This window comes from Carassius gibelio, chromosome A8, assembly GCF_023724105.1.
Source record: "Carassius gibelio isolate Cgi1373 ecotype wild population from Czech Republic chromosome A8, carGib1.2-hapl.c, whole genome shotgun sequence".
Taxonomy (NCBI): domain Eukaryota; kingdom Metazoa; phylum Chordata; class Actinopteri; order Cypriniformes; family Cyprinidae; genus Carassius; species Carassius gibelio.
In genome coordinates, this window is record NC_068378.1 from 13,280,269 (window position 1) to 13,307,868 (window position 27,600).

General features: G+C 36.3%; 1 protein-coding gene and 1 long non-coding RNA gene across 4 annotated transcripts; both read right to left on the bottom strand.

The window, feature by feature from the left end:
- Window positions 1–1,380: 1,380 nt before the first annotated feature.
- LOC128018044 (uncharacterized) lies at window positions 1,381–3,073 on the bottom strand. The gene is made up of 2 exons (XR_008184703.1): window positions 2,666–3,073; window positions 1,381–1,766 (listed from the first exon to the last, which is right to left on the bottom strand). It is a non-coding gene; the product is annotated as an uncharacterized LOC128018044 (long non-coding RNA).
- Window positions 3,074–5,838: 2,765 nt separating this feature from the next.
- On the bottom strand, window positions 5,839–27,159 carry LOC128018494 (neuronal calcium sensor 1). 3 transcript variants are annotated; one of them, XM_052604040.1, is made up of 10 exons: window positions 27,013–27,159; window positions 25,587–25,704; window positions 24,585–25,373; window positions 17,816–17,840; window positions 12,596–12,734; window positions 10,117–10,195; window positions 8,425–8,513; window positions 8,242–8,319; window positions 7,105–7,229; window positions 5,839–6,156 (listed from the first exon to the last, which is right to left on the bottom strand). In XM_052604040.1, the coding sequence occupies exons 3-9, from the start codon at window positions 24,811–24,813 to the stop codon at window positions 7,131–7,133; spliced, it is 738 nt and encodes a 245-aa protein (XP_052460000.1). In that variant the 5' UTR covers window positions 24,814–25,373; window positions 25,587–25,704; window positions 27,013–27,159; the 3' UTR covers window positions 5,839–6,156; window positions 7,105–7,130. The 3 variants fall into 3 exon arrangements, 2 of the variants coding, with proteins under 2 accessions (XP_052460000.1, XP_052459999.1); XM_052604039.1 differs by having other exon boundaries at window positions 8,236–8,319; XR_008184895.1 differs by lacking the exon at window positions 5,839–6,156 and adding an exon at window positions 7,857–7,965 and having other exon boundaries at window positions 7,101–7,229.
- Between the last annotated feature and the right edge of the window lie 441 nt (window positions 27,160–27,600).

Consider the following 27,600-nt stretch of genomic DNA (forward strand, 5'->3'; position numbering starts at 1 on the left):
TTGTCTGTCTTGGGCAGGACCCAAAAGGTATAGTTACAGATGCTGATTAGGTTTTATAGAAATAATGTTGTAAAATGTACATTTAAATCAAGTTCCTCGAGAACGTGATGGGAAGCAACTGTCTTCTGCTCAGAGCCTATGATGGGTTGAATTATGTATAATATATTCTTTGAAGAAAAAAACTATGTTTTAGCTGATGTTTAGTATTCACATCTAATACGTCATTGTATTTTATTTTTATTTATTTCTTTATTTAAATGTAATACATCAAAAGGCCTGTATTAATTGTAAATGACATTGCGAGGTCTAGGAGTTCACAGATATTCCTGTATAGTTCTGTCTCCTTCTTATGACTGAGTATGAATGTTCTGTCCGGTTCTCACAGTGTGATGTCACTGAATCTGGTCAATAATGAGCCTAGACCTTTTACTAACTCAGTACTTTTGTGTTTGGTGTTTTGTCTTTATGGAAATATATGCTTAATGAGAAAAATCGGAATGGTTATTTATTTTACACTTACACGCTATATGACATAATCTTGTAATATCTAAGATATTAATAATTTATTTAATGATATATCTGTCTGTCATATATGTTTTTCATTTATTAAGCAGGTCCCATAAATTCTTGTCTCAGGGCAGTTTTGTCTGTAAATATTTAAATCTTTTTTTTTTTTGTTTGTTTGTTTATTTGTTATTTATTAGTGCATACAAAGAGCATTGCCTTTTTAGAAATCCCATTACATTCATATACATTCTCATCTCAACACATTTTACTGTTATACTGTATTTAATACATTATGAAAAATGAAGTCTCCCCCAAGATAAACTTAGAAAATGGTATGTGTATATATATATAGAGAGAGAGAGGAACCTTACACTACGGCTTACACTGCGATCACTCGAATAGCGCTGCTAATGACAACCAAATTTTTTTTTTTTTTTTTTTTAATTAAAGGGATTTGTATAAAATGTTACAAGCATGTTATTTCACCTTGTAATTCAATAGTATACTCCCTCCAGAGTTCTGGGCAGTGCAGGAAAAGTGGTCAGTGCTGAACACTGTAAATCTTTAAAAGCCTTTTTCCATTCTGCAGCTTCACCCCTGGGGTCTCAGGACCTAGAACGCAGAGATAACGCATTTCTAGGAGTAGATGGAATTGTGATGAATTTCACGGCCACTAGGTGGCAATATGTTACCATTACACTAGAGGAGTGCCATACAGGTAGTAAAGTAAAGTAAAATTAAATGCCCCAGGCAACCATTTTAATACATCACATTAAAAATATGTCTCACTTTGCACTGCAGTAAAATTATTATTCAATGTTTGGCAAGAAGCTGTATAATAATCAGGATAATTAATCACTTTATAACGGGGTCTTGGTAATCCTATTGGGTTATATTTCGTGACAATGACAGGATGACAGCATTATTTGCTACATAACACAATGTTTATGAAAAGTCCTACAGGTGTGTTGTCTTTAGTCCAGGTGAAGGTTGGGGTTGGGATACTGAAAGCACCACATCCAAGTGTGAGGGGCTGCTTCAGTGTGACGTCAGAGTCTCACAATTGTTCTTTAGCCTGGTCTTCCTCTCCACTGATCCTGCTTCATTAGTGGCCACACACTTAAAATCTCCACTGTGACTGGCTGAAACTGAGCCAATCACCAGAGAGCCATTCTCAGCCAAAGACACTCCTTGCTCCGATTGATCCATATCAATCTCCAGGTCATTTCTGAACCATAGCACCCAAGGAACAGGAGAACCTATAGCCATGAGATAACAACAGCAACAAATGAGACCGAGAGAAACAGTATGTGTGAAAGAGAAGACATCGATCAAGAGACTTCAGGACAGCAGTAAAGGGAGTTATTCAAACATATATCAGCCTCCAAGACCCCTTTAACAGATGTGTGATGAACTTTACTAGGTTATCTGTAAGTGACGGGGCAGGGGGTAACCTTGTACTTTTTTTATAGTCACCTCTTAAACCACCTCAAAGGCCATTTGTGCAGGAAGGACAGATACTGGGAAGTGTTTGTGTTTGGTTTCTCCCAGAGCAACTCTCCTATGCGACATGTAGATTCTATATGGTTGTGGAAGAAATAAGGGGGAACATTTTCAAAAAGTGGACATTTTTGGATATCCAGAAGATTCATTGATAGTTCAAACCTATAAGACTCTGGTTAATCTTCAAAACATATAAGATATATTTTTTTATGAAACCTCAGAGGATTCTGTCCCTCCATCGAAATTCCAGATAACCAAAACTTGGAAGATCCAAAATCGTCATAAAGGCATCATAAAAATTATCCATGTGAATCTAAGAGTTTAATCCAAGTCTTGTAAAGATGTATTGCAGCAGGAAATTAAATGTCCAGTAAGTGGCGCGAGAAGATTAATGCTCTGTTGCATTTGAAAATAACCCATACATACAAATAAAAATAAAAACATTTTGCTGAAGCAACCTTGCCATTTTAACTTGCTTCTTCAAGTCTTTCATCTCTTTACTGTGATTCACATTTTAAAGGACTCCATATTGCTTATACAGCGCTGTACCAGGTGAGCTACCAAACAGGTTTACTACATCAGAGATGCCATAGCTATGGGTTTATGTACAGATTTACATTGTGTCCGGGGTGAGAGGGGTCTTTAATGATGTTACCTGGCCGTTTCTTCACTTTCCTGAAGACTGGGTAGGTGCACACCAATGATCCTTTCTGCGGTCCTAACAGTCCGTTGCAGTCTTCTGGTTTAGATCCCTGGTTTAGTTACAAAACAAATCTTCCATCACTACTAAACTCAACTGCTAGCACTACCGAAATCTCCAACCTATACCTTGAGTTTGACTGGCCTGATGTTTCAGCCAAACCATTAGACCCTTTAAAGCACCGACAAACTTTCATAAAGCTTTATCTGCAAATCACTCCTGTGATTAAGCTGAGCCGCATCCTTTGATTAAGTAGTGTCTCCTCCTTCAACTCCACAAAGAGCAGTCTGTTGGAGATGTCCAAGCTGGACCCTGGACAGAAAGCTGTGTTGGATAGAGCAGGCATGATAGATCATATCCAGAAATACTCCAGAAAGTCAATTATGCCCCACTCCCTCTCCTCTCTTTGCCCCCTTCCCCTCCCAAAAAATGACAAAGCGCTGTATGTATTTTATTTGGCTTGCACTTATTTAACTCCTGTTAGAGAGCTGTTGTGGTTAGATGTGGAGAACAAGCATGAGGTTTCTGCGGATTTACAGACTTTATATTCATTTCTTTTTCAAAATCCCACCCAAATCAAAAGCACAAAAAAAAAAAAAAATACACCTGACATGGGAGTGTGTTCTCATACTTGGATTTAAAATATTGGTGAATTTAGGAATATGTATTAACTATGAAGAACACTGAAATATTGGGCCATGACACTACAGGAGACCCCTGTGTGATTGAAGCAAATCAATTATTTTATCTATCTTTTCAAATTTGTTATTTGTTGTATAATTAGTCATCTTAATATGTGTTATTTTCTACATGTACCAATACACTGGGGGGAAAAAATCTGTAGAAAAAAAGAAAAGGTACTGGTTATTTTACGGACATTTCATACAAAGACAGGTAAAACAATATGGAAATTTCCTTCATATTGACAGTGCTCTTTTTACAGACTGTACACAATTGAAAGGTTTGTAGTCAGTATATACTGTATATCTATTTTTTTTAATTCAAATGTTTTATATTATTCATATTATTTATTGTGTAATCATTTATAATTTTACTTTAATTGCACATTTGCTTAAAACTAGCATAGCATTGACAGGCCAATCTGTTTTCTGTCTGTACTTTATTTAAATTTTTTACTTTTTTTACATGCACTTATTTGTATATTTGTATTTTATATTTAATCTGTATCTATCTGTATTTTTATGCTCTACTATTAGTGTTATCTGTATGCAGCAAAGGTCTGAGAGTAATGCAATTTCAAATCTCTGTATGTATGTGCTCTTCCTGTGGAAGAATTGACAATATAGCAGACTTGACTTGACTTGACTTTTGCTATAGTTTAGAGGGTTTTGGGGTATTTGTAAACATAAAACTAGTTAAACCGTCTGTAAACTGTCTTGGAAGAGCTTAAATCATTTCAGACAAGCAAACCAGCTGGGGCTGGTTTGGTTTTTTATTTTTTGTTTTCAGCAGGATTAGAAACAAAAACACAAAAACTAATGAGAAACGGAGCAATTCCAACAGGGTCCTCACACTGCAGTGCTCAGGCCTGAATGAACTGAACAACTCAAGCAGCATTGCAACTAGCTCTAACATTCATTTTCTGTACTTTCTCCATCCCTCTCTCAGCTGTGAGGGGCAGGCTGTAACACCTTTCTGTCGATCACCGGCTGTTTGTGATCTCAGTGGTTTACATGGTCCCCAAAGGTGAGGGAAGGATTGGCACCATCCCTCTGACTGGGGGGCTAGTTCTTCCAGAGAACTGGATGGAGGACTAATAGTCCCCAAAGGCTAATAGATCGCTGGTTTTAACCAGGCTACATTGTCTTAAAATAGCTAAAAACACAGTAGGCTATTCTCTCTGCAGTCTGTGACCAAATGTGGAATTTAAACAGATTTAATGAGCATGACAAACATACAGTAATCGAAACTGAAAAATTATGATGTGATTTGCAGATGAACAATATTTAGCTTACGGGACTTGGTCAGGGTAGCACCATATTTAGTTTTTAAAAAGATTGAAAATTGTGAGTTGTTGATAATATTAGTGATCTAGATACTGTACTTTATACAGTGTAAGTCTTTCCCTCACAGCCTCATTTTCTTCAGCGTTTAAATATAGTGTCAAACCTAAATATGGTGTCAAATTTTGACAATTCCCTTGTGATTCCCTGAAAACAGCACCCATGGAGACTGAGACCTCTATTTTATGTTTTAGAATGTGTTTGATTTATGCTCCCTTTGGGTGACAAACTTGATTACTTCAGGGATTCATTGACCACAGCAAATTCTTTTGAAAGTTTGCCAGTAAATTCATTGTGCTGATGGAATACAAGGTCTGTGCTCCTATTGAACATCGTCCTATTATGTGCACAGCATTTCTATACATACCACACTGTGAGGAAAATGGAAGCAGCCAATGTTGAAATATCAAGAGGGGACACATCAGATATTAAAACCTCCATCTTACTTACCGACGGCAAATCAAATTTGATTAAATTATGCAGTGACTCAAATTTAATCATCAGCCAGAGAGGGACTGAAAAAGCATGAGACCCACTCAAACCCGCCCGACACATACCCAATTACATTCTTTGAAAGGAGAATGTCATAGTTCAAGTCTATGGCTTTCGTTTGACAGGAATATGACACAGAAAAAGTCAAACACAGAGGTGCAGTTTAAATTAGCAGATGGTGGACTGTTTGTTTATCCATTACAGAGGTACTTGCATCAGTTTTGAGTAGCAGCTGTTCAGGAATAACGATGTAGCATGTTGCTGGCTTACATTGCCTTGCTTAGGAAGTAGCTTTAGGACTTCACAATGAGTTATGCCAGCAATGAATGTGCAGCACACTCTTCACGATGGGAGCTGTGTGTCGCAAATATAATAAATGAATCTCCTTTCACATTCATACTGTAGTTCCAAAGGAAAAGCAAAACAGGAGTAAAGTCTTTCATTCCAAGAGACTTGGAATGAAAAAAGTTGAGGCTTGTAACAGCTGCAATCCATATACACTTCAAAGTAAACAAGACATAAATAAAATATTGCCAGTCTTTTAAATTATATATGAAGAGCACAGCCACAATATCCCAGCGAAGTATGAATAAAAAATATGAAACGTTTACACATATTTACATCTATATTTTAGGTTTGTCAGTATGCTTTACTTTAACATTCAGTACCATCCATACATCTCCAGTGCGTTTGTTCAGCAGCAAACAAGCAATTCCATGGGATCCTGAATTATAGCATTCACACACATAAACACACACACACACACATACACACAGTTTGAGGATGACAGGTTCTTCTTTTCTGTCATTGTTGTATGCTAAAATGTGATGTGCTTATGGTTAGACGTCTCAGTCTTAAGTGTCCAGAATGGCAGACTCATCTCCTTGAATGGCATTGTGGGATGGCACCACACTGGATCCTTTGTTGTACCTGTACAACAAACATTAGAAAATGCTCACAGTGAGAAATGGGTGATTTTATTTAAGAAGTGTTCATTTTTCCATGAAGCACCACAAAATATGCACGGTATTGTTTTTCTAATCTGTTAATTATAAAGGTCCAATCAGTCCCAATAAATATAAAACAATATAATTAAACAATGATATTAATACTCAAGCATATATGTTTCAATATATTAGTAAATTATGGCATTCTTGAAAAAAGTGAGAAAAGATTTTGACCAAAATTGTCATTTCAAACTTTCATTATAAAATAATGTATTGAAAATAATATATTGTCAGTATTATGGAAAACAATATTTTTTTATTTCATTCTTAATTTTCTTTCATTTTAATTCCTTAAATGTCAGTTATACTTGTGCATACCTTTGGTTACCACAACTCAAGTTTAAAATCAGAAACTGAATTATGTACAAGGCTTTTTCAGTTCAGTTCTGAAAGATGTACACCTCTAGCTCAGTGCTGCTGTAGGTTTTTAAGTACACAAGGTGGCAATATAACTTCCATGAGGTAAGATAAGGCCAGCAAATGGATACACAGCTTACCTCAATGTCATCTTAATACCAGAAACAAATAAATAACAATAATAGTGTCATTCCACCAATTACTGGCTTAACTGAGGTTATCTGCCGCACAGCAAAGGCTATAGAACCATAAAGCTTAAAATGGACATCCTAAATCAAAGAAAAAACAATTTAGATGTATATCTCTTTCTATATCCTTTTCTTGGCACTCCTAAAATAACTTACTAACATCACATGCCCTGTTTTCTGCTACACTACACTGTTATCAGTGTATGCCAATGACTATAAATATAAAAGTATACTAAAATCAATTATAGCATGTAAAACAGTGGATGTAGACAGGATGTCATGAAACTGACATATAACCTGATGAATTTCTATTCAGCACAGCGTACCTGTATCTTTAAGACATATACTGCTACTATACAAGGCCATCGTAGAGTGACAGAGCTTGTACAATAGAGGGGTCTGCCTTTGATCCCTCCTGGAACTCCTGCAGGGTCAGCTTCCCATCAGCATTCTGGGTAAACAACCAAACACTGTTCGGAATCACAACTGTCTCAAATGCTGAGTGAAAACAACTACATGTGTTATTTTAAGTTTGTTTGTGGTTATACACGAATGCATGACACTTTAAAAAATGTGGAACAGACTTTAAGGTTATATCAGTTTACAAACTAGAGTTTACTAAAACATCAGCAATGAGGATTTTCAGTGATGTACGAGGAAATACTCTCCCACTTTTAAGAAGCTTCACATGCCCAGCAGGGGGCGGGTGCTAACAGGCTGATCCATAGAAGAAAAAAATCTCAACAGAGTAGGCAATGCAAATGCTTCTTTCACCTTATGTGGCTCAGTATAGTACTTGTTTGAAGAAGTCTTATATTTCCCTAAAATAACTACTGGTTCCTCATGCAGTTCTAAGCTGAGATTGCAAAGCATATCATCTTTGTGAACATTCCCAAACAAGTCCTGATCTCGTCTTTCAGGTGAGCTATAAATGAGTGATTTTTTTCTTGAGAGGTTTAGTAAAGGTTGATTGCTAATCATTACTGTAGAGTTTGTCTAAATCCTTAGTCTTTAAGGAATAGTCCATCCACAAATGAAAATTCTTCTATCATTTACTCACCCTCATGTCATTACAAACCTGTATGCGTTTCTTTCTTGCAACATTGTTGATAACCAAACAGGTTCGGTTTCCATAGACTTCCATTGTATTTTCGTTCATACGATGGAAGTCAAAGAAAAAACTGGAACTGAAACATTGTTTAAAATATTTTATTTTATGTTCCACAAAAAAATGAAAGTCATACAGTTTTGGAATGACAAAAGGGTGCATAAGAGATCTTTTTTTTTTTGGTAAACTATTCCTTTAAGCAGTTAGTCTGCTTAAGAGATTTCCGCAAATTAAATAAAATAATTCCACATATCAAATATAATAAACAGCCCGCTACATAATAACACTCAGTTTTGGCTTGGATTATTTACTGATTCAGTGTGACTGGGGTCAAGAAGAAAGGACATACCCGTACCTTATCCATCACGGCAAAAATGCGGTCCACTCTCTTCTCCGGCGTGTTTTCTTCTTCTGGAAGGTCCACTGTGTTTCCCTTGAACACACGTTATAGATGTTAAAGACATCCGAGAGATTTTGCTCATTGAACAAATGCCATATGTTCTAAATGTAATTACAGCTGAAATGAACAGTGACTTACCACCATCTGATAGATGGCATCTACGATATTGAGCATTTCATCACGTGTGATATAGCCATCGTTATCAAGATCATAAAGCTTGAAGGCCCCTAAAGCGTGTTACAAGAAGTCATGGTGAGTGTGTGCAGAAATATTACAGCACTTTCTGTAAACAGGGTACAAAATAGGGCCTGACATTTTTTTTCAAGTTTGGTTTCTTTTTCAACAAACAGTCGATGCAAAGAGGTGCTTAACTTTCAGATAAATGTAATAAATACTGTTGTATGATTCTAAATGCTATATGCAGCTAAGAAAGTCAAGACGGGTCAAAATCATCAATTTAAGAAGCAATACAGAGTGTGTTGTTATTAACTAAAACTAAAAGAAAAATTATAAAAAAAAAAAATTGGGGAATTAAAATAAAGCTGAAGTAAAAAAAATATATAAACATTATACGAAAAAGTTGAAATGTTGCAACTAACTGAAATAAAATACGTTTAAGCTACTTAAAGTTAAAGTTAAGTTGATAAATGTACTTGTACTTTTACTTTTAACTAAAGTTAAAATGAACTAAAATCAATCCAAATAAAAACTGAAATAAAAATAAAATAAAGCTAAATATGAATAATAAAAAAATAGTCACATTAAATTTACAAATGGCCGCACGCACTCTTACAGGAAAAAAAAGGTGGGAAAAATATAATATATATAAATATCTATAATAATATATATTTTTTTTTAATTAAAAGGGCAGAATTTGTGTCCCCTAATGTTTTTTTTTTTTTTTTTTTTTTTTTTTTTTATCTGTCAAAACATTACATTCAACACAGAAAATCTCGGGCATTATGAATTAAAGAGCAATGTTCGAGTGCTGACATGAAAGCTTAAAAGCACTAAAAGGAATGATTTGATAAAGGATTGCGTGATAAAGGCATGGTTTGTTTGAGCCAAATCATTGCACAGTAATTACAGCAGCAAGGAGCGACTCTTTCATCTCGCCATCTATGAATTTCTCTACATACCAGGACTCCAGGACATCCCACCCATACAGCCCTACTTTATTCCACTCATCTACAACAAAGAGACAATCCTACGACTCACACAGCAGAGTGCAAACACAGGTCAGTGCCTGGGGTGAAGAGTTAACAAAGAAAAAGGGGGTACCCGAGCCGTATATGTAAAAGTGTCTGTTTAATATCAGTGAGAAGATTGTATTGGTTTTAATGGGTCGAGGTAATTTCACATTTAATCAATTTTACAAAACACAGTTGCCCCAAACGTATTCAGACACTTAAGCCTCTCTCAAAAATGTTAGAATTTCTTGGTATTCAATAAGAAAATATGCAACCAAGTGACATTTATTTGAAAAAAAAAATAAAACATACTTTACAAGTCAAACATTTCACAACACAAAACCTATAGCGGTTAAATTGTTAATAAACTTTGTGTGAAATGTTAGTGGATAGAGATTTCACATGGTTTATTTTATTTGATTCTATGAAATACATTTATTTTTAAATGTGACTTAAAGTGTTCAAATACATTTCGAGGCCAGTGCATATACAAAACAAATGAATATATTAAATCCATTTCTGGGATTTTGTATTTTTAAGGCTTCCTGTTCTATGAAGCACCCCACGAAGGTACTTCACTGCAGCTGTCTTTAACTGATTCTCACTTGAATGGGCTTTTAATAATCAAAAACTTGCTTACAGCGGAGCTTTTCATCCAAGGTCCCACGTGAGGTCACAGACAGGGCCTGAATAAACTCTGAGAACTCAATCCGTCCATCCTGTGAAAAGATAGATAGATAGATAGATAGATAGATAGATAGATAGATAGATAGATAGATTTTATTAAATGTTATTTATTATATATTTTGATTTATAGCCTACTAATACATTTTAACACTAATGAACCCTGTTAAAAGTTGTAACTTAAAAAACTATTTTTTATAGTTTGTTAATTTTTATAGAATTGTTACCTCCCCTTTCTCTGCTTTGCCCGCCCAAATATTTACATATAACTCAGTCGCAATTTCAGCACAGGCGTTTCAAACAGACTTTTATGATATGGATTTGACAGCACCAGCACAAACAGTGAGTAACAGTGTTCATTAATGCCTGATCTGTGATCAGTGATTTCTGATGTGTAGCTAATCATTCAAGTTCACACAGACTTTCTTTCTAAATCGTTACTGTTTATGCATCAGCGAATCAAGCCAGTGACTAAACGATCAACTTCACGTTGTTTCTCTTAGTAGCATGAAACAAATCTGTTATTTAAATTGTGATTTAACTACAGAGAGCGATCAAAGAACGCTCCCTATATTTTCGGAGCTGTCACACATCGCGAGTATATCTGCACTCTTGCCTAAACTGCCGTTACAATGAATGACGCTGTTATGCTGTACAACAAAGCTCTTAATGTATTCATGTGGTGTATTCATGTGTTTGCTGTTAGTTGTGGTGAAAGCATTTTGTGAGAGAAAACGTGTTGCAACACTCAAAAAAATGAAATGTTGGGTTTAATTAAATATATTATGTCAACAATTGTTTAAGTAATCTCAACAAACAATAATTTAGTTCATTTTACAAAAGAAGTTTAAGTAAAAAACAACAATTGAGTTAAATGTAATGAATATTGTAATTAATGATATAGCCGCAGCATAAATGGCTGCCCACTGCTCCGGGTGTGTGTTCACTGCTCTGTGTGTGTGCACTCTGGATGGGTTAAATGCGGAGCATTAATTCTGAGTATGAGTCACCATACTTGGCTAAATGTCACTCACAATCTAAAGTAGAGGGCATTCAATGGATTTTACTGTTGTTTAACAACATATCTATTGTTCATCTAATGAAATTTATTTCTGAAAAAAAAAAAACTCCATTAAAAAAAAAGTTGTGCGTTTTTAAAATGACATAATCTAGGACCTTATGAACCATTGTACAGATTGTAAGCTTATAATAAGTCTTATGTTTTCATCCGTATTAAATTCAGTATGGCATTTAACCTGATTAAAGGGATAGTTTACCCCCCAAAAATTAAATCGTTCCAAACCTATATGAGTTTCTTGCTTTTGTTGAACATTAAATAAGATATTTTAAAGAATATGTGAAGCCAAACAGTCGATGGTCACCATCAGCTCTTATAAAATGAAGAAAAAAAAAATACTATGGAAGTATATGGGGACCATCAACTGTTTGGTTACAAAATATCTTCATTTATGCTCAGCAGAAAATAAAATCATACAGGTTTGGAAGAACTTGAAGATGACTAAATGATTTGCAGAATTTACATTTTTGAGTGAACTATACATGCAATTATTTTCTTAGTTTTTATATTTTTGTACAACTGTAATTAAACCAAATTAAATGTGAAAAAGGATAACACAAATGTCATGTCGTAGAATATTTCCTTGCAAAACTAATACTGCTGTCAAAATGTTGGAGTACAAATTCAAGGAAAGTGAGAATTGTGATGCCTGGTTTGTGCCTCTTTGACCTCTGTTCTAGACATCACTGCAGTTCTTTACAAGCCCAGACTGATAACATCTCCAGAACACTGACCATGAGATGGTGGCTGGAAAAGTGAATCTGAGGTGAAATGCATTGCAGTGGTACAGATTACTAGAAAAGAGCAAACAAAGGCCAAGACTAATGTCCCTCACTTACAGTGGTGCCTTTCAAAACCTATTAATAAACATAGAGAATGGTTTGTTTGTTCGTGTGTGTGTGTGTGTGTGTGTGTGATCTCTAAAAGTGGTTTTTGCTGCCAGACGACTCTTATCTGGCAGGGCTAACTGGCTTCTAATCAAGTTACAGATTGCATAGATAACAAAATGAGGCTATTTAATGAATAATTAATAACAGGAACAGAGCACAATTCTCTAAAGAGTGAGAATAATTAACCTTTCAACTCCAATCCATATACATACGTGCTCTGTTGCAAAACCTGTGGTCTCTCACTGCCTTCTAAGGCAGAATCCTAACAGTAAAAGAACCTCTGACTGATACTGAATGATCATCCTCACCATTATTTTAAACCTGTATGAATTTCAGTGACCTTTAGCAATAAAATCACTTTCAGGGTGAACGGGGCATAAGTAATGAGAGACAGACATAGAGACAGAATATCTCCAACCCTAAAGAAAAAAAAAAAGAAACCACCCTAACAGTGATGTGCACTTCACCTTATTCTCGTCAAAAACATTGAAGACGAATGAGGCAAACTTGGTGGGGTCGCCGAAGGGGAAGAACTGTTTGTAGATCTTCTGGAAACCTGATGCATCAAGCTGACCACTCGGGCAATCTTTTATGAAGCCCTTGTACCTGGAAGAGGGGGAAAACATTATAATTTCATACCCTTTGAAAAGTCCATAAACAAAGTGGGCAAGATGTTACAGAACACTGTCAAAAAGTCTATGCTCATCAATGAGCAGAGCACCTGACTGATCTTCATAAGATCTCTGAAGTCTGTTCTCTTTCTGACAGTTAGAAATAATTTATAGCTAGATCTGTCAGCATCCTGAACCCTGCTGTGAGTTGAGAATTACATGAAAGAAGAGTGAATCTTTCACTAATCTACAGGTAGCAAGACTGATGTCTCCAGTCTACTGTGGCCTGCTGGTCGATTTTTTGAGGTGATGATCTGTGCAGGACTGTTGAGCTGCATTGCAGGGTACAATGGGAACAGAGGTGCAATGGGAACAGAAGCTCTCATAAATGCTCACCATCTAATCAAGCTGTAATTTTCACCTGTACAGTTGATAAATAACCACTAATGTCAAGTTCACCCAAGTAGACTGTTAGTGCAGCTCAGCTTAGAATAGGAATTCATGCTGTTATGTGACATGATTGTGAAGGGAAAGAGAGAGTGTATCCCTATCTCAGCACAACACGCTCAGCTTTGACTCACATGCTGAAACTCCTAATGGAGATTCAGTGTGATTTAAGTTATGAACATCGCACAACAGCCTCTCTCTTACTCAGTTTGTCAATTTTTCTCTCCCTTCCTTGATGATAAAAGGCAAGAACTAGAAAGAAAGATTAAATCAGATTCTGCTTACATGAGGGACAGGACAAGTGCAAGGTAATTTGGGTCTGTTTGCATAACCCCAGTTTAGTTTGGACTGATCCCAATTCTGACTTCAGACTCTGATACCTAAATCAGGACCTTTGATGACAAATGTTTTGGGTTTTTAAAATAACTGACACAACCGCTTGCATCAGTCTTTGTAAGTTTGGACAAATTCTTACTTTATTGCGCTAGAGGAAGTTGATTATTTGCAGCATAAACACAATTTTTTAAGATGTCATTGCTCACAGGCCATGTACACACTGCAGCTAAATTTGGTAGTCAATTCTGCTGATTAATTCTGTTCTTTACACACGGTTCAGTGTTTTATGAGAGTGACAACAACATTATAATCACAGAAAGGTCTATTTTTTTTCACCGGAAGATTGACATAAAAAAAAAGAAAGAAAAAAAAAACTTTGCATGGATGAATTGTTCATAAGATCACTAACATGCAATAGGAATACATTTCCATTTTAATGCAGAATTTAAGTTTAAATGAGGAAAATAAAAATGGTGAATTAAATGTTCAAAGGACATGCAAGTCTTAAACACAGCCATGATCAATAAGTTTACTCTCTTACTCACTATTATAAATGCTCCAGCTGAGATTTTGCACACAACCACAAAACCACTCAAAGATATTTTCTGACACATGCGCACAAGTATTTCCCAGAGGGTCAGGTGTCTGTATAATCTCCCGTAGCTTTATGACGCCATTCTGTGGCCACATGCCGAGCAATGCCAGCTGTGTAATGTCTCAGCAATTGTTCCGTTACACCTCACCGGTCAGGAAAAAACACTCAGCCAAGCACTCAGATGATTCACAAATCAATTGGGCTATTTTTAAAGCTTCAAGAAGAATGTTCTCTGTAAGTATGATTCATGCTTTCTACTTTTATTGGCAAAGGGGTCTGTAGGTGGTGGTGGTGGCAGAGGCTTGGAAGGGGACTGTTGCGCCCTAGCAGGGAACTCTGAAGAACCTTCTACCTCTCAACACAGTCACACACACAGAATTCGGACTCTCCACAGCATTAAGCATGCACAGAGTGAGCACAGAGCGAATCAGAAGGGTAACGGCATTTCACTTTTGACTAATCTGACTTGGTTGCGGCTTAATTTGAGCATTCTGCTGTTGTCAAAGCAACGTCTACTGTTTTTTTGAAAAGAGATGATCACAAAACACTTGTATTTTAAATGTGCATAAATGTGACCTCAAGTGTCTTAAGTCGCTGAGGTATATTTTTAGTAATAGCAAAAACTACATTATATGGGTCAAAAATTTTCTTCTATGCTAAAAATCATTAAGTAAAGATCATGTTCCATTAAGATATTTTGTAAATATATCAAAACTTATTTTTTTTAATAGTAATATACATTGCTAAAGACTTCATTTGGACAACTTTAAAGGCGATTTTCTCAATATTTAGATTTTTTTTACACCCTCAAATCCCGATTTTCAAATAGTTGTATCTTGACCAAATACTGTCCTATCATAAAAAGCTTATTTATTCAGCTTTCAGATAATGCTTAAATCACAGTTTTGAAAAACTGACCCTTGTGACTGGTTTTGCGGTCCAGGGTTACAAATGTAATGCAGCACCTATTTCAAAAAATAACATTTTTAATATTCAGATTCCAAACGACAAACCAATTTGCCCCATCAAAGCTGTTAATCACCAACTTTCATTGAGATGTGACAATGAAGTGTATGCATCTTACATTGCAGCATCTAAAAATATCTTTAAAATATATTTTATGTGTGTGTGTTCCACAAAAGAAATAAAATGAAGGAGGTTTGTAACAACATGAGGGTGAATAAACAATGCCATAATTTTCATTTGAAAGAACTATGCCTTAAAGAATGCATGGAGTGAAACCAGCACCCAAAACACAACATCTGCTGGTCTCTTCAACAGAGTTGGCCATTTGCTCCTGAATAAAACATGTTATCATTCCTTACACAGCTGCACTGGTGTCGGATCAATTGACCGTCATCACTTCTGAACCTCTCTGGCTCTTAATGGAAGGGAAAACGTTAAAGGAATCTCAATGCTTTGTGTTCATTGGTGGTTACTGGAAGCAGTGTTTTATTTGATGATAGAATAATATTGTTGTGGTTAGGTTTTTTGTGGTGTTGTTTGCTTAATATGATTTACCCAGTTATGACATTCCAGAATCAACAACCCTGTTTACCCTGGAATGATCACATTTTAAATTTGCAATGAAGTGAAATGAGCGACAGATATTCAGTACATTGGAGTAAAATAGATGAGTGAATATTGAAGCGAGTCGACTCTTTTGAGTGAATAATCTGAATGATTTGTTCACAAATTGAACTAACTGCGTTATTAAGTTCAATGCACTCACAGCTCAATTATCCACTTGCAGCTTTTAACATTTCACTGGAGGGGAAGATGAATGAAACATGACTTAAAAAATGTGACTTTAATTGTTGCTCTTAAAAAAGTGTTTAATTGTTGCTCCTGGGGCTGTTGGTTAACCTCTGCACAGCCATTAATTCAGCCTCCACGCAGGTTAACCGCAATGCAAAGTAGTTGGCCGATCATTGCCCATCAGCACATATAAAAATGGTCATTTATATGCATATAGTGAGTGGAACTCCTGTCAGTGCTGGGGATTTTATTTCTGTATTATCAGCGACAGAATTTAGGTCTAGGATAAGAGGACATTGAATGCCGTAGCCTTTATGAAAGAGAATGCAATTCTGTCAGGCTAATGTAATGGTTCTGTAATTCAGTTTGAGATCAGGGAGGAAGATGTTCATGTCACTTTCATTACATTTCAGCCCTGAGGTTGAATAACAAAGATTAAAAAACAATCACACAAAAAAAGATATATATATATATATATATTACTCTCAGCCACAGACGTGTCACCACAGTCTGTTCTCTGACCATCTGATGAAATAAGGAATATAACAAGCAATGGCTCGAACTGCCAGTTTCGCTGTGATTAACATTGGCATTTCTGTCAATAAACTTGGAAATGAAGTTTTGTTTAGAAGGCAACAGTGTTTTTAATGTTTTAAATATCCATGGTTAGAACTGCATAATCTGCTTTGTTATGTGGGAATTACAGTAACTTGTACATATTATTTTTTTTTACCAGACAGAAATTCTTATAACAAATATATACATTTTCTATTACTTTTCACAAACATTGCTATGCCATTAATTAAACACTATACACTTGTTTTGTGCCATATTTTTATTTCGCCATTATTAATTTCCCATGAGCCTATCCTATTTAATAACTTTTCTTTTGAACTTTCATTTTATCAAAGAATCAAGAAAAACCAAAATTCTTTCTTAATCACCAAATCAGCATATTAAAATGATTTTTAAAGGATAATGTGACACTGAAGAATGGCTGCTGAAAAAAATCAACGTGCATCACAGGAATAAACTACATTTTATAATGTAGTTAAAAAAAATTTTTAACATATTTTTATTTAACTCACTTTTATATTTTCATTTAACTTACTCACATACTCACTTCACTTCACTTCAGTTTTTTTCATCTTCACTCTTCTGACATTCGAGCATCACAAAAGTACTGTGGCTAAAACCATGAAAAAAAAGCAGCTTCTTGCACCTTCATCACTAAATCACTTTAGTGACATCATTCATTCACAGGAAGGATCCTCAAAGGAATGATACTGAATAAGCAACGGTACAGGACTCTGACAGATGGAGTAAATTCAAAATGCACTTAGCCCACGTCCCACTGCAGCCTCCGTGTCCTTTCTCACTGGTTTTATGTCGACCAGCAGCGGCAGAAATGAGTCAACAATTTAGCCTGGCAAACTCCCAGGGACACACAGTGCCAGGACTGGACTGACCTCGGGCATGCCAAGCTAAGGCGCCAGCGCTTGAACTCTCCGACAGACTGACGTTAAGTGAGGTGTGCCAAACTACACACTCCTGCTCGATGACATTTGGTCACATAGAAGGAGAGATGGACTGTTAATATGACAGTCAAATGTGTGTGTTACAAAATTAGACACTGAGATTTACCCCTGGGAAGCACAACAACAAAATGATGAGTAAATGTAAAATGATGCTGTGCTGAGTGGCAAAAGCAGATGGAGGTATAAAAACATGATGTACCCAGTGTGCCAAAACAGACAACAGAGGGAAGAGAGGAGGAGGATAAACACAGAACAGAGTGTGTTAACAACACATCTATCGATAGATAGATAGATAGATAGATAGATAGATAGATAGATAGATAGATAGATAGATAGATAGATAGATAGATAGATAGATAGATAGATAGATAGATAGATAGATAGATAGATTCAATAACTTACCATTGCTGAACTTCTTTCTCTGTAACTGTAGGGGCAAATAAGAGATAACACAATGAATCAATTATTGAATTAAGATTAAATAAAATACAAGATACAAATTTGTCTGGCAGCCTGTGTTACATTATCATCCCAGTCTTATTGTCTCTTGTGATTCCTTCTAAAATGCACAACACTAACACTTTTCTCTGTCTCACTTGTACTAGGGCATTGACATTCATTTATCACTTAGCTAACACATCTATCAGAAGTGACTTGCAGAAGGCTAATTAGACACTCTGGAGCTACATGGGGTTACTTTGTAAGAAATGAAAGGGCTGACAAAAAAAAAAAAGAATTCAAGCACAAGTGAGAGCCAGAAGACAATGAGTAGGCTGTGGTTTGTTGGTCAACAGTATTCGGTGAAGTAGGCAGGCCTGTGATTTACGAATGCTAAACAACAAATCCCCTGACATCATATCACATTAATGTCATCTCTGCATTCTGAGAGGTAGCTTTCACAACTGTGAGGAAAATTATTATTTTTTTAAATGGAAAACTGCAGTCCTGCAATTTTAAATTAAAATACATATGCTGTATGAATTACATTAATAGTGATTGATCAAAATGAGCACAATCACTTTTTTATATATAATTAAGGAATATCTATGGCTCAGAGGACATGATTTTTTAATTATTATTATTTAACAGTTCATTTTAAATGAATTAAAATTTATGATAACATTTATATATTAAATTCAGCTCTAGTATATACACAAAATACCTTGTAGCTCTTATTTATATTTTTTTTTCATCATAGTTTCTTACAATCTGTAACAAACTAAAGATAATTTGTTTTCAATCAGCATAATCCTGCTGGTGTGGATTCCTGTTTTCCCTGGGCATCCCACTGCTATACAACAGGCAAGTGTATTTGACTGATTGAGTAGACGTGGGTGTGGGCAACCTCATAAACCGAGCAGGGATTTTGCTTTTACAGTATTTGTCAAAAATATGCATGTTCCCTCATGCAAAAGATGTCATTCTGGGTAAAGCATTATAAGGAGAAGGCTACATGAATCTGTACCCACACATAGCGCAGGGATAGCACAGTTACGTTGTTGCTGGGAAACAGCAGTAACATACAAGCTTGAAAACAATGACTGAAAACGTAACCAACACAATGACCCAATACTCGTAGACAGACATGTCAAAGACAGCGCAGTATGGGTTCTGTTTACATCTGTGGTAAAACTGCATGTAAATAAGAATATATCTACTTCTTCTGTCATGTTTGACTAGTTGCAGTTTGATTGGCTCGAGAATTCACTGTTTGGTGATAATCATCAACGGTGAAATATGGTAGTTCGTGCAGTGAGGGGCTTAAGTCCATCACTGAAGCAGGAAAAGCTTTTGAAGATTTGAGTGGGCAACGTCTGTCTACCTTCATCTTGTCTCACTAAAACCTCTTTTTGGAATGCTGTGCTCCATTTGTGAGGAAAAGTTGAACAGAAAAAGCGAGAGAGAGAGATTAAAATAGACAAAGTGAAGAGACTTGGACACCTTGCATCTGAAAAAAAAAACTTGACTATTTAAATTGCACACTAGTCTTATAAGTATACTGTGAACAATATGTAAATTCTGTATGCAAAGACTAATTGGATGACCTAATATTGGCTATAATATGAAATACAGAAGAATAGAGCTTAGTTCTAAATCTGATAAATCTGATTGACTGCCTTCTATGCTTCTACATGAGCAACTAAATGATGGATTTCACTGAAAATGGCATATATGGGTGGCATATGCAGGTAAATATGAATGAACAGACACTGACACAAAAGCCCAATGATTTAGTATTGATTTGAGATCACCCAAATTTCTTGAGAGTTGAGAGACGTGTACCAGGAGCAGTCCAAGTCCATGTGGTGTGACAAATAGTACTGCAATTCTTTTTTTCTTTTTTTTTTTGAAAAGCCACAACAAAACTCCGTAATTTTGGGCAGCCATGATTAGAAATAAGCTCAGTGAAATCCCACTGGGACCACTGTAGGCAACAAATGATGCATATATGCTGCCCTCAGAAAAATTGACCAGATGGAGGCATCTTTGTAGGATGTTATGCAAACACTGGACTCAAACAAGCCTTGATGCCTTCCTACCTTTGTATTCTGCCTGAGAAATCTAAATTTTTTCAGGTTTTTGAGATAGACAGAGTGTGCGGACCCTCCTTTGTCACTATTAAACATTTCTGTGTCTAATACAGTATGTTGCACATTTTCTATATGGTCCGCTGAGAGGAAATGGTGTGAATTCATGCTGACTTTTTGTTTTATACCAAAATGCCTCAAAACAACCCTCTTTCACATTCTATGAATGACTCTGCAGCTAAACTCTCTTTGTACTAAGACCACTAATGGGAAACAATTCAGTAGCAAGATCTTTTCAGATGCCTCCTCGCAAAGTCAAAGGAAATCAATTCTCTTCTAATGGGCGTAAACGAAGAGTTTGTATTTCAAACTTTGGAAACAGAGATTTAGGAAAGCATGACAGAGAAGGTAATGACTGGCCTCCTCAGACTTTCCTTCACAGTGCAATGACTTAGAGCAATTAAAGGAACAGACCACCCAAACAATGTAAATGTTTTGCAAACCTGTGTGATTTACTGATTTACTGCAACAGAACATAAAAGTTGATGACCACCCTCTTTAATATAATGAGAGAGAATAAGGAAGCAGGGCTGATAAGCTCCAAAATGGCAAAACATAAATAAATAAATAAATAAATACAATTAATTAAAATCCACAATTAAATCCTTATATTATTTATATCCTTTAACAAATTCAGATTTTTAAATCAAGCACTTAATCTTATGACTTCAGTAGACCAAGTATGCACTACTTTATAATAGATTTGGTGTGCTTTTATGTCTCTTTGGAATCTTGAACACTCTAGTCCCATTAAGAAAGCATGGAAAAGAGTGAGCAATGCATGATTCAAAATGTCTTATGTTCAGCAGAAGAAGAAGAAAAGTCATACAAGGGCATGAGGGTGGGTAAATGATGACAGAATGCTCATTTTCTGATGCATTAGTCCTTTAAGAGTACACACACTCATATTTCATTTGGACAAGCTAGTAACACTCTTAAGGTACCTAAAATGTCAATTGTATGCAAATCTGCTAACTGAAAGGGCAGAACTTTAATGGGGCAATTGCGCTTAGCGCATAGTTCCCAAAATCACAACTGGAGACTAACATGTAGAACTTTAGTGAGATGTGAGCTGGCACTGAACTGCCAATAATGCAGGCCTTTGTTTAAATTTGCCTCCACAAATCATTCAGGCCTCTAATGCCCAGTGCTGTTAAGGCTACAGTTCTCCACAGAGCTGCTACAGTAGATTACATTTGATCAATACCGAGAGATATGTCCTTGATTAAATAATCTAATGATTGCTATGAAAATGCCATCAGCTAGTGTTACATAACCCAACAAAAGAGAAGTGCCTCACATTTGTAGTTAAATGCCATGGAAAATCTGTTTCACCACACTGAATAGCCGAGCCAGTGTTCTAATTGATAAGCTTTTGATCAAGGCCTTCCTGGCACTATAAAAAATCTCCTGCCTACATTAAAATCTAGCCTCTACTGATGCATGGTTCCCTTTGCTCTTCACCAACGCAAAAAAAAAACTCAATCATGTAGCCCACTCATGAGAAATAAACACTTGCAACAGCAAACCTCCACAGCTGTAAAACAAGTTAAGCTGTCCTTTAATTGCCATAAACATAACCAAAATACAGACATGAAACGGTTGAAACTGCAGATTGAATCAGTCGGTTGCAGCTGTTATAGCAGTGGAGAGCGAGAAAGAGAGAGAGGCCAGCTGTTCATTTTGAAATTAATCACTTGAGTCAAAAGTCAAATTATGTTATAAAGTATATATGGCACTTATGGTTTAAACCAATTTTAATTTTTATATACAGTACCATATTTGTTTATTTATTACAGTTTTACATTGATAAATCACGGAGAATCAATTCCAGCTAAGTGGTTTCTTACAGTAGCTAAACATATTTTCAGACTAAACTGTGACTTCAAAGACTTGATTATAATTGATAATATGATTCACAATATGATTGATAATTTTGAAAATCAAATACAATATTATTAAAAAACTAAAGACTTCCAGTTAAGATCAGCTAATTTATATTTAAGTGCAAGTAATTTACAAACCGCTTGTCTCTATAAAAACATTGCTCTTTCCTGGTCATCCTATACATTGCAAAAGCAAATGTTTTTAAAGCCTCTACTTCCCCTTCTTTCAGTAGCACCAGACAATAGTGCTAAGGCAAGCCCTAAAAATACACAATTGACGACTTTTCCCGATTAAAAACATAATTTCTATCAATGGGCTCAAGCTTATAGAGAGTTGAAAGACTTGCAGGAACAAAAGGAGGAGAAACCGATAAAGGTAAAAAAAATAGTGATGAGGGAAAAAACAACAACAAAGGAGGGTAAAGATAAGGGACTGCTGAGGAGAGAGAGTGGTAGGTAAGATGGATACATGGAAAGAAAGAGAAATGCAATGTCCTTCATTGCCAAGTAGAGCTGATAAGGCCTTAATTATAGTATTCCATTCCATGCTCACAGAGAGGCAATACAGAAAGAAAGAAAGAAAGAAAGAAAGAAAGAAAGAAAGAAAGAAAGAAAGAAAGAAAGAAAGAAAGAAAGAAAGAAAGAAAGAAAGAATGTGACGGAGTCCATCCCAGCATGGAGGCACATTTCCCTGCATGCTGCAATTTCCTGCCCAGCGCCCACCACTGAGCCCAACACACAGCTGACACCATCATTAGGAAGCCAGTGGCTGTCACTTCCCATTGTATATCAGCATGACGTCAAATGCTACCTACTTTACAGAGTTCACTGCTTATTATAACAGACATTATTTATTCACAGTGTCTTTATATTAGGCTTCTTATATCACTTTTAATAATTGCATGGTAAGGTTAGGTGTTTGCTCTTTGTTCTTCAGTACAGACAGTGTAACCTTATATAAAGTTTTATAATGTTACACACATTAATTTAGTTGTAAACGGTTGTAAAAACTATGCAGAATTCTAAAACGCTGCTGTAGGTTACACTAGTGCATCCCAATGTATGTACTTTTGCATTATTCTATGCCACTGTGTATGTTTACTTTGGAAATGTAAAAATGTGAACTTCAAATACCTGGATGAAGCAATTAATCAACCAAAAAAAGAAACAAATGCGCAGTGTTGGACACTTAATGCACACAACCAGCCAGAGTGATTTACCATATTCTTAAATAAATACATAAATAAACCTGCCAGACTTCCATAGATTTGCTTTTGCAAAGAGCTGAAAACTTGCTTGATGATATGCTGGTAGGCTACATAATGAGACAGCAAACTAATGAAGATTCTCCGTAAAACAAATGCAAACTAGGCCTACAGTGAATTGTGTCCTCAGCATTTCCAAAACTGTTGTCATTTCACTAGTGTTAGAATCAAGAGCTAGCTAAGTGTGTTTAGATATGTTGCCTATGCATCCATGGAAACACAATCTGCTTCACTGGCAGAGAGCAAGCCACTTTCAGATATCTCTATGGGTATCCATCAGCCTGATTGCAGATCTCAGGACTCAGGAAATCAATTTGCATATTCATAAAGCTCGAGTCCCAATTGGAGGGTTTTTAAAACATTGCTGATTAGGCCCACTTCCAGGCTTCTGCTAATCACAGTTTGTGATGCCACGAGAATTGTGATTTCTTGTGACAAAATATATGTGTTATAAGCCGCAGGATATTAAATTCAGTTTTTCAGTCTTTCAAATAAATTAGCTCATATTTCTAGGCTTTTAATTAGTACATGTGCTGGACCCAAGAGAATAACAGATAAATTAAAAGTAAGGTTTTAATAGCCACGTGGCCTTTTAACTCGAATCCAACAACTACAAAAAAAAAGTGTCTATTTACACTAAGTGCAAATAGCCCGCCCTTGCTGGCTGAAATTATTTACACTAACTCCTCCCACCAACTTGTGATTCGGCTTGTCAACCATGCAAAAGACAACCAATTGCCAGCTCCAATGTCACAGATGGTACAACGTGTGACGTATTCATTTTGAAAAAATCAACCTGGGTTCGACTTCACCTTTTGGCAAACTTCTTTCTCCCTTTTCAAATTTCAAATCAGAAAAGCATTTATTTTCAATGAAAATGAATAAATATAATCAAAAAGTTGAAAATAAAGTATTGTGTAGGGTTAGGATATAGGCTTAGGATATAGGTCCCAATAAGGTGGCATTCATTTAATCATTTGAATTAAAATTACAATTTACACTCAATAAATTAATATTGTATACTGATTTACAATGTACTACAATGCTGAGATGCAGATAATTGCCACTATTTGCAATAAGTAGGCAAATTGTACATAGCATATCACTAAAAATGCTGCTATTTGCACTTAGTGTAACTAGCCTCTAATGCTATTTACAAAAAAAATACCTTCATTGAGATTATAGCAACAAAGAAAAAATAAGAACACACAAAAAAATGTAATACATGTATGAAACTGCATTTATCACATACATCCTTAAAACAAAATGTTCTGCTATGGTTCCATGTAGAAACCGTATCATCCACTGAACCTTTCTTTTGCACAAAACAGATTTTTTAGGAGGTGTTCAATGAAGGGTTCTTTGGGGAGCCCAAAGTGTTTTATTTTCAATGGAATCTTTATTCTAAAAAGTGTAGTCAGAGAGCACTTACAGTAGGTCTTCCTGGTTAGTTCCTCCACCACCTCTGGTTTGAGCTTGCTGTTTGATTTCCCCATGCTCTCCAGACCTCCTGTAGATAGTTTGGGTGGTCCAGCGTGGAACTGATCCTTTGCAGAACTCCTTACAAGCTTGTTTCTCCTTAAGGCAGAATCTCTTAGATCCGAATGCACCAACAAAGTAAAGAACAGATCAGCACTGCCAAAAAATCCAAGGGAATCCATCCATTGTGAATTCCCCTCTCCTTTTTGGCTTTCTGGACTGTTGTAAGATCTCAAGTCACTATTTAGATCTCTCTTAACCAGCAGGTCTCTCAAAAAATCATCCTCAATAATAGTCGCCTCAGACGAGTCCTTCTGAACTATTGCTCCTCAGATAAAAGCCCATTTGTTCAACCGTCTGCGCGATTGCAAGTCTCAGATGCTAACCGCGTTCTGTCAGATTCTTCCGTGCGAGGTGCGAGGCTTTGAAATGTGCCAATGGTTAGAGGAGACGCTCGCTAGGTTCTGAGGGATCTCTCTCACTCACACTCGAGCGCCAATCCTCTCCGGCTCTCCACCCACCCTTCCTCTTCTCTTCTTCTTTTTACTCCCTCCCTGCCTCTGTCTTGTTTGCTCTGAATGGCTCTTAAAGGAGATTCCTTGATCTAGTTGTCTTGGCAGCTAACATAAGAGAGTTTGGTAGAATTAAAAGAGAAGTACAAACCTAGTCCTGGTTGATTTTGGCGTTTCACACTCTGCAAGAAGTTGTTCTGGTAGAAGTTGTTCTAGTAGTAGACGAGGATCTACAAAAATAATGAACACTGGCTGTGATTATTGATGAATTATTAGGTGCACATTTTTATCACAATGACAAAAAGGATCAAAATCATATGATGAAAAAGGCTGCTCAGATTCGCCACCGCTGACCACATCAAACAATATGTGGAAGCCGCAGATAACCAGTTTTTTGGTGTCACAGTCTGCTGGTGGCACTCTTTCTGACACAAGACATTTACCTTCTCTTTGTATCCACTGTTTGCTTATCTCCCAGCTTGTTCTTCCTCACACCTTCTGTAGTTCAAAGCAGTAACTCCTGTTCGCCAAGGTCTGGTTGTCCCGAGAAACCTCTAAACACTGCAGGCACAAACAGCAACAAGATCAGACTGCATTGGAAGATAACAGTGTCATAAGTCGAGCAATCTTGATGGAGCCGCTGAGCGATGAGGGGAAATCGCTGACCCCACTCCCCATGCAGAAAGCTCTCACACTTGAAGGAAGGCACAATGCACTGTACCTGAACTGATATCCTAAACTGGGGTCAAACTGCAGTACTCAAATTTCCTCTGATCTAGTTATCAATAACTGGGGAGAAACACCCTGGCAAAATGTTTCGAATCAAGGCACAGAACTGGGAATTCAAAACAAGCTTTGAGATTAAATACTACATTGAAGTCTCAATGCAACACTGAGCACCAAAGCTAATAACCTCCTTATATCTGCTGCACACACATATACAGTGTGTTAACTGCATGCACAAGCCATAAAATGCTAGAAAAAGCTTAGCTGGGTGAAGAGATGCACCTTTACCTTATTAACTGACAGAGAAATAATAAATAGCTACTGCTTTATGAATGCACCTTGCATCTCCAACTGCTGAGATGTGAAAAAATGAATGAAACTAAAATAAAGAAATAAAGAACTTGAGAACTTGAGGTTTTAGTGATATATATATATATATATATATATATATATATATATATATATATATATATATATATATATATATATATATATATATATATATATATATATAAACCATATTAAATACTGTAGCCTATGTAACAATTTTACCTCAAGAATACTACAACGAAATAATTGAAGTGTTCAAACGGCAATTCTGCATTCTAGTATTATCAAATATATGAAAAGAAATATGCTTACACTGTTTGAAGGTCATACTAATCAATTGTGACTAGGCTATAACAATAACTGTAGTAACTATGGAAACCCAGGTTAACATGGCAACTTTGTTAGATTGGACTGAACCACTGATCTATAATAGATACATAAATCAGTGCACTGAACAGCGGCTCGGGGTTTACTGATGAAGTGGCATATGTTTACACGATTAGGGTCCTTTAAACACAAACAGCCTAAAAGACACGCTTTGACAGGAGCTCAGCGACACCTATCACTGCTGTAGTGAACGTAAAGCATAGGACGTTATCTCTAAAACATAACTGGACGGATTAAACTCATACTTCTTATTTACAAACACCTTTAACTGAAACTTTTCAGCTGTGAAACTTGACAGATGACTCATCTCCATGGGAAGTATACTAGCACGCCGAGAAAGCTACGTGCCACACAAACCCTTCTCCAGAGTCTGCCTGTTAAAACGCAATGGTTTGTGAATAAAAGTCAACGTCATATGACACTTACCGAGCTGTTCCTAGCGTTCAGGATTGTTTGTTCTTCACAGATCGCTCTCTGTCAGCCAGGATGAGTCTGTCCTCCGCCTGCTCTCTCTGTAAGTGTGTCTGTATTACCTTCATTCAGACGGGACTGTGCCCGCAGACTCTCCAGAGGCTGGACAAACTCAACTCACCGCTCTCCATTAACCCCTGAGTTTCTCTTGGGTGGAGAGCCTATGTAGATTATACTTGATTTCGTCAATGGGGACACTTAAAAGTTATTTATGATAGTGTGTGTGTGTGTGTGTGTGTGTGTGTGTGTGTGTGTGTGTGTGTGTGTGTGTGTGTGTGTGGCTATAACTTATTAGGTCTTGCTGAGAAGCACCTGTCTGTCTGTAAGCAGGATAAAATAAAATTAAATAAAAACTACCTAACCGGCTAGGGAATACTCTTTTCATTCTCAAGCTCATAATCTATATACAAGAATAGATTATTTCATTCTGGATGGTAAACTTATGCCCTGACCTTTTCTATTAAAATAGATAATATGGAGAAATTAATTCATTTTTTTTAAATAAATGACAAGCTGGACATTTCTATGGGGGTGTTAAGGGAC

What these genes read in the sequence shown, in the direction of transcription:
- LOC128018494 (XM_052604039.1), bottom strand. Translation starts at nt 24,813, where the DNA reads ATGGATTCCCTTGGATTTTTTGGCAGTGCTGATCTGTTCTTTACTTTG. An exon ending in ACTAACCAGGAAGACCTACT is followed by an intron (nt 17,841 to 24,584) that starts GTAAGTGCTCTC and finishes TTGCCCCTACAG; the next exon opens with TTACAGAGAAAGAAGTTCAG. An exon ending in GAGAAAGAAGTTCAGCAATG is followed by an intron (nt 12,735 to 17,815) that starts GTAAGTTATTGA and finishes CCCCTCTTCCAG; the next exon opens with GTACAAGGGCTTCATAAAAG.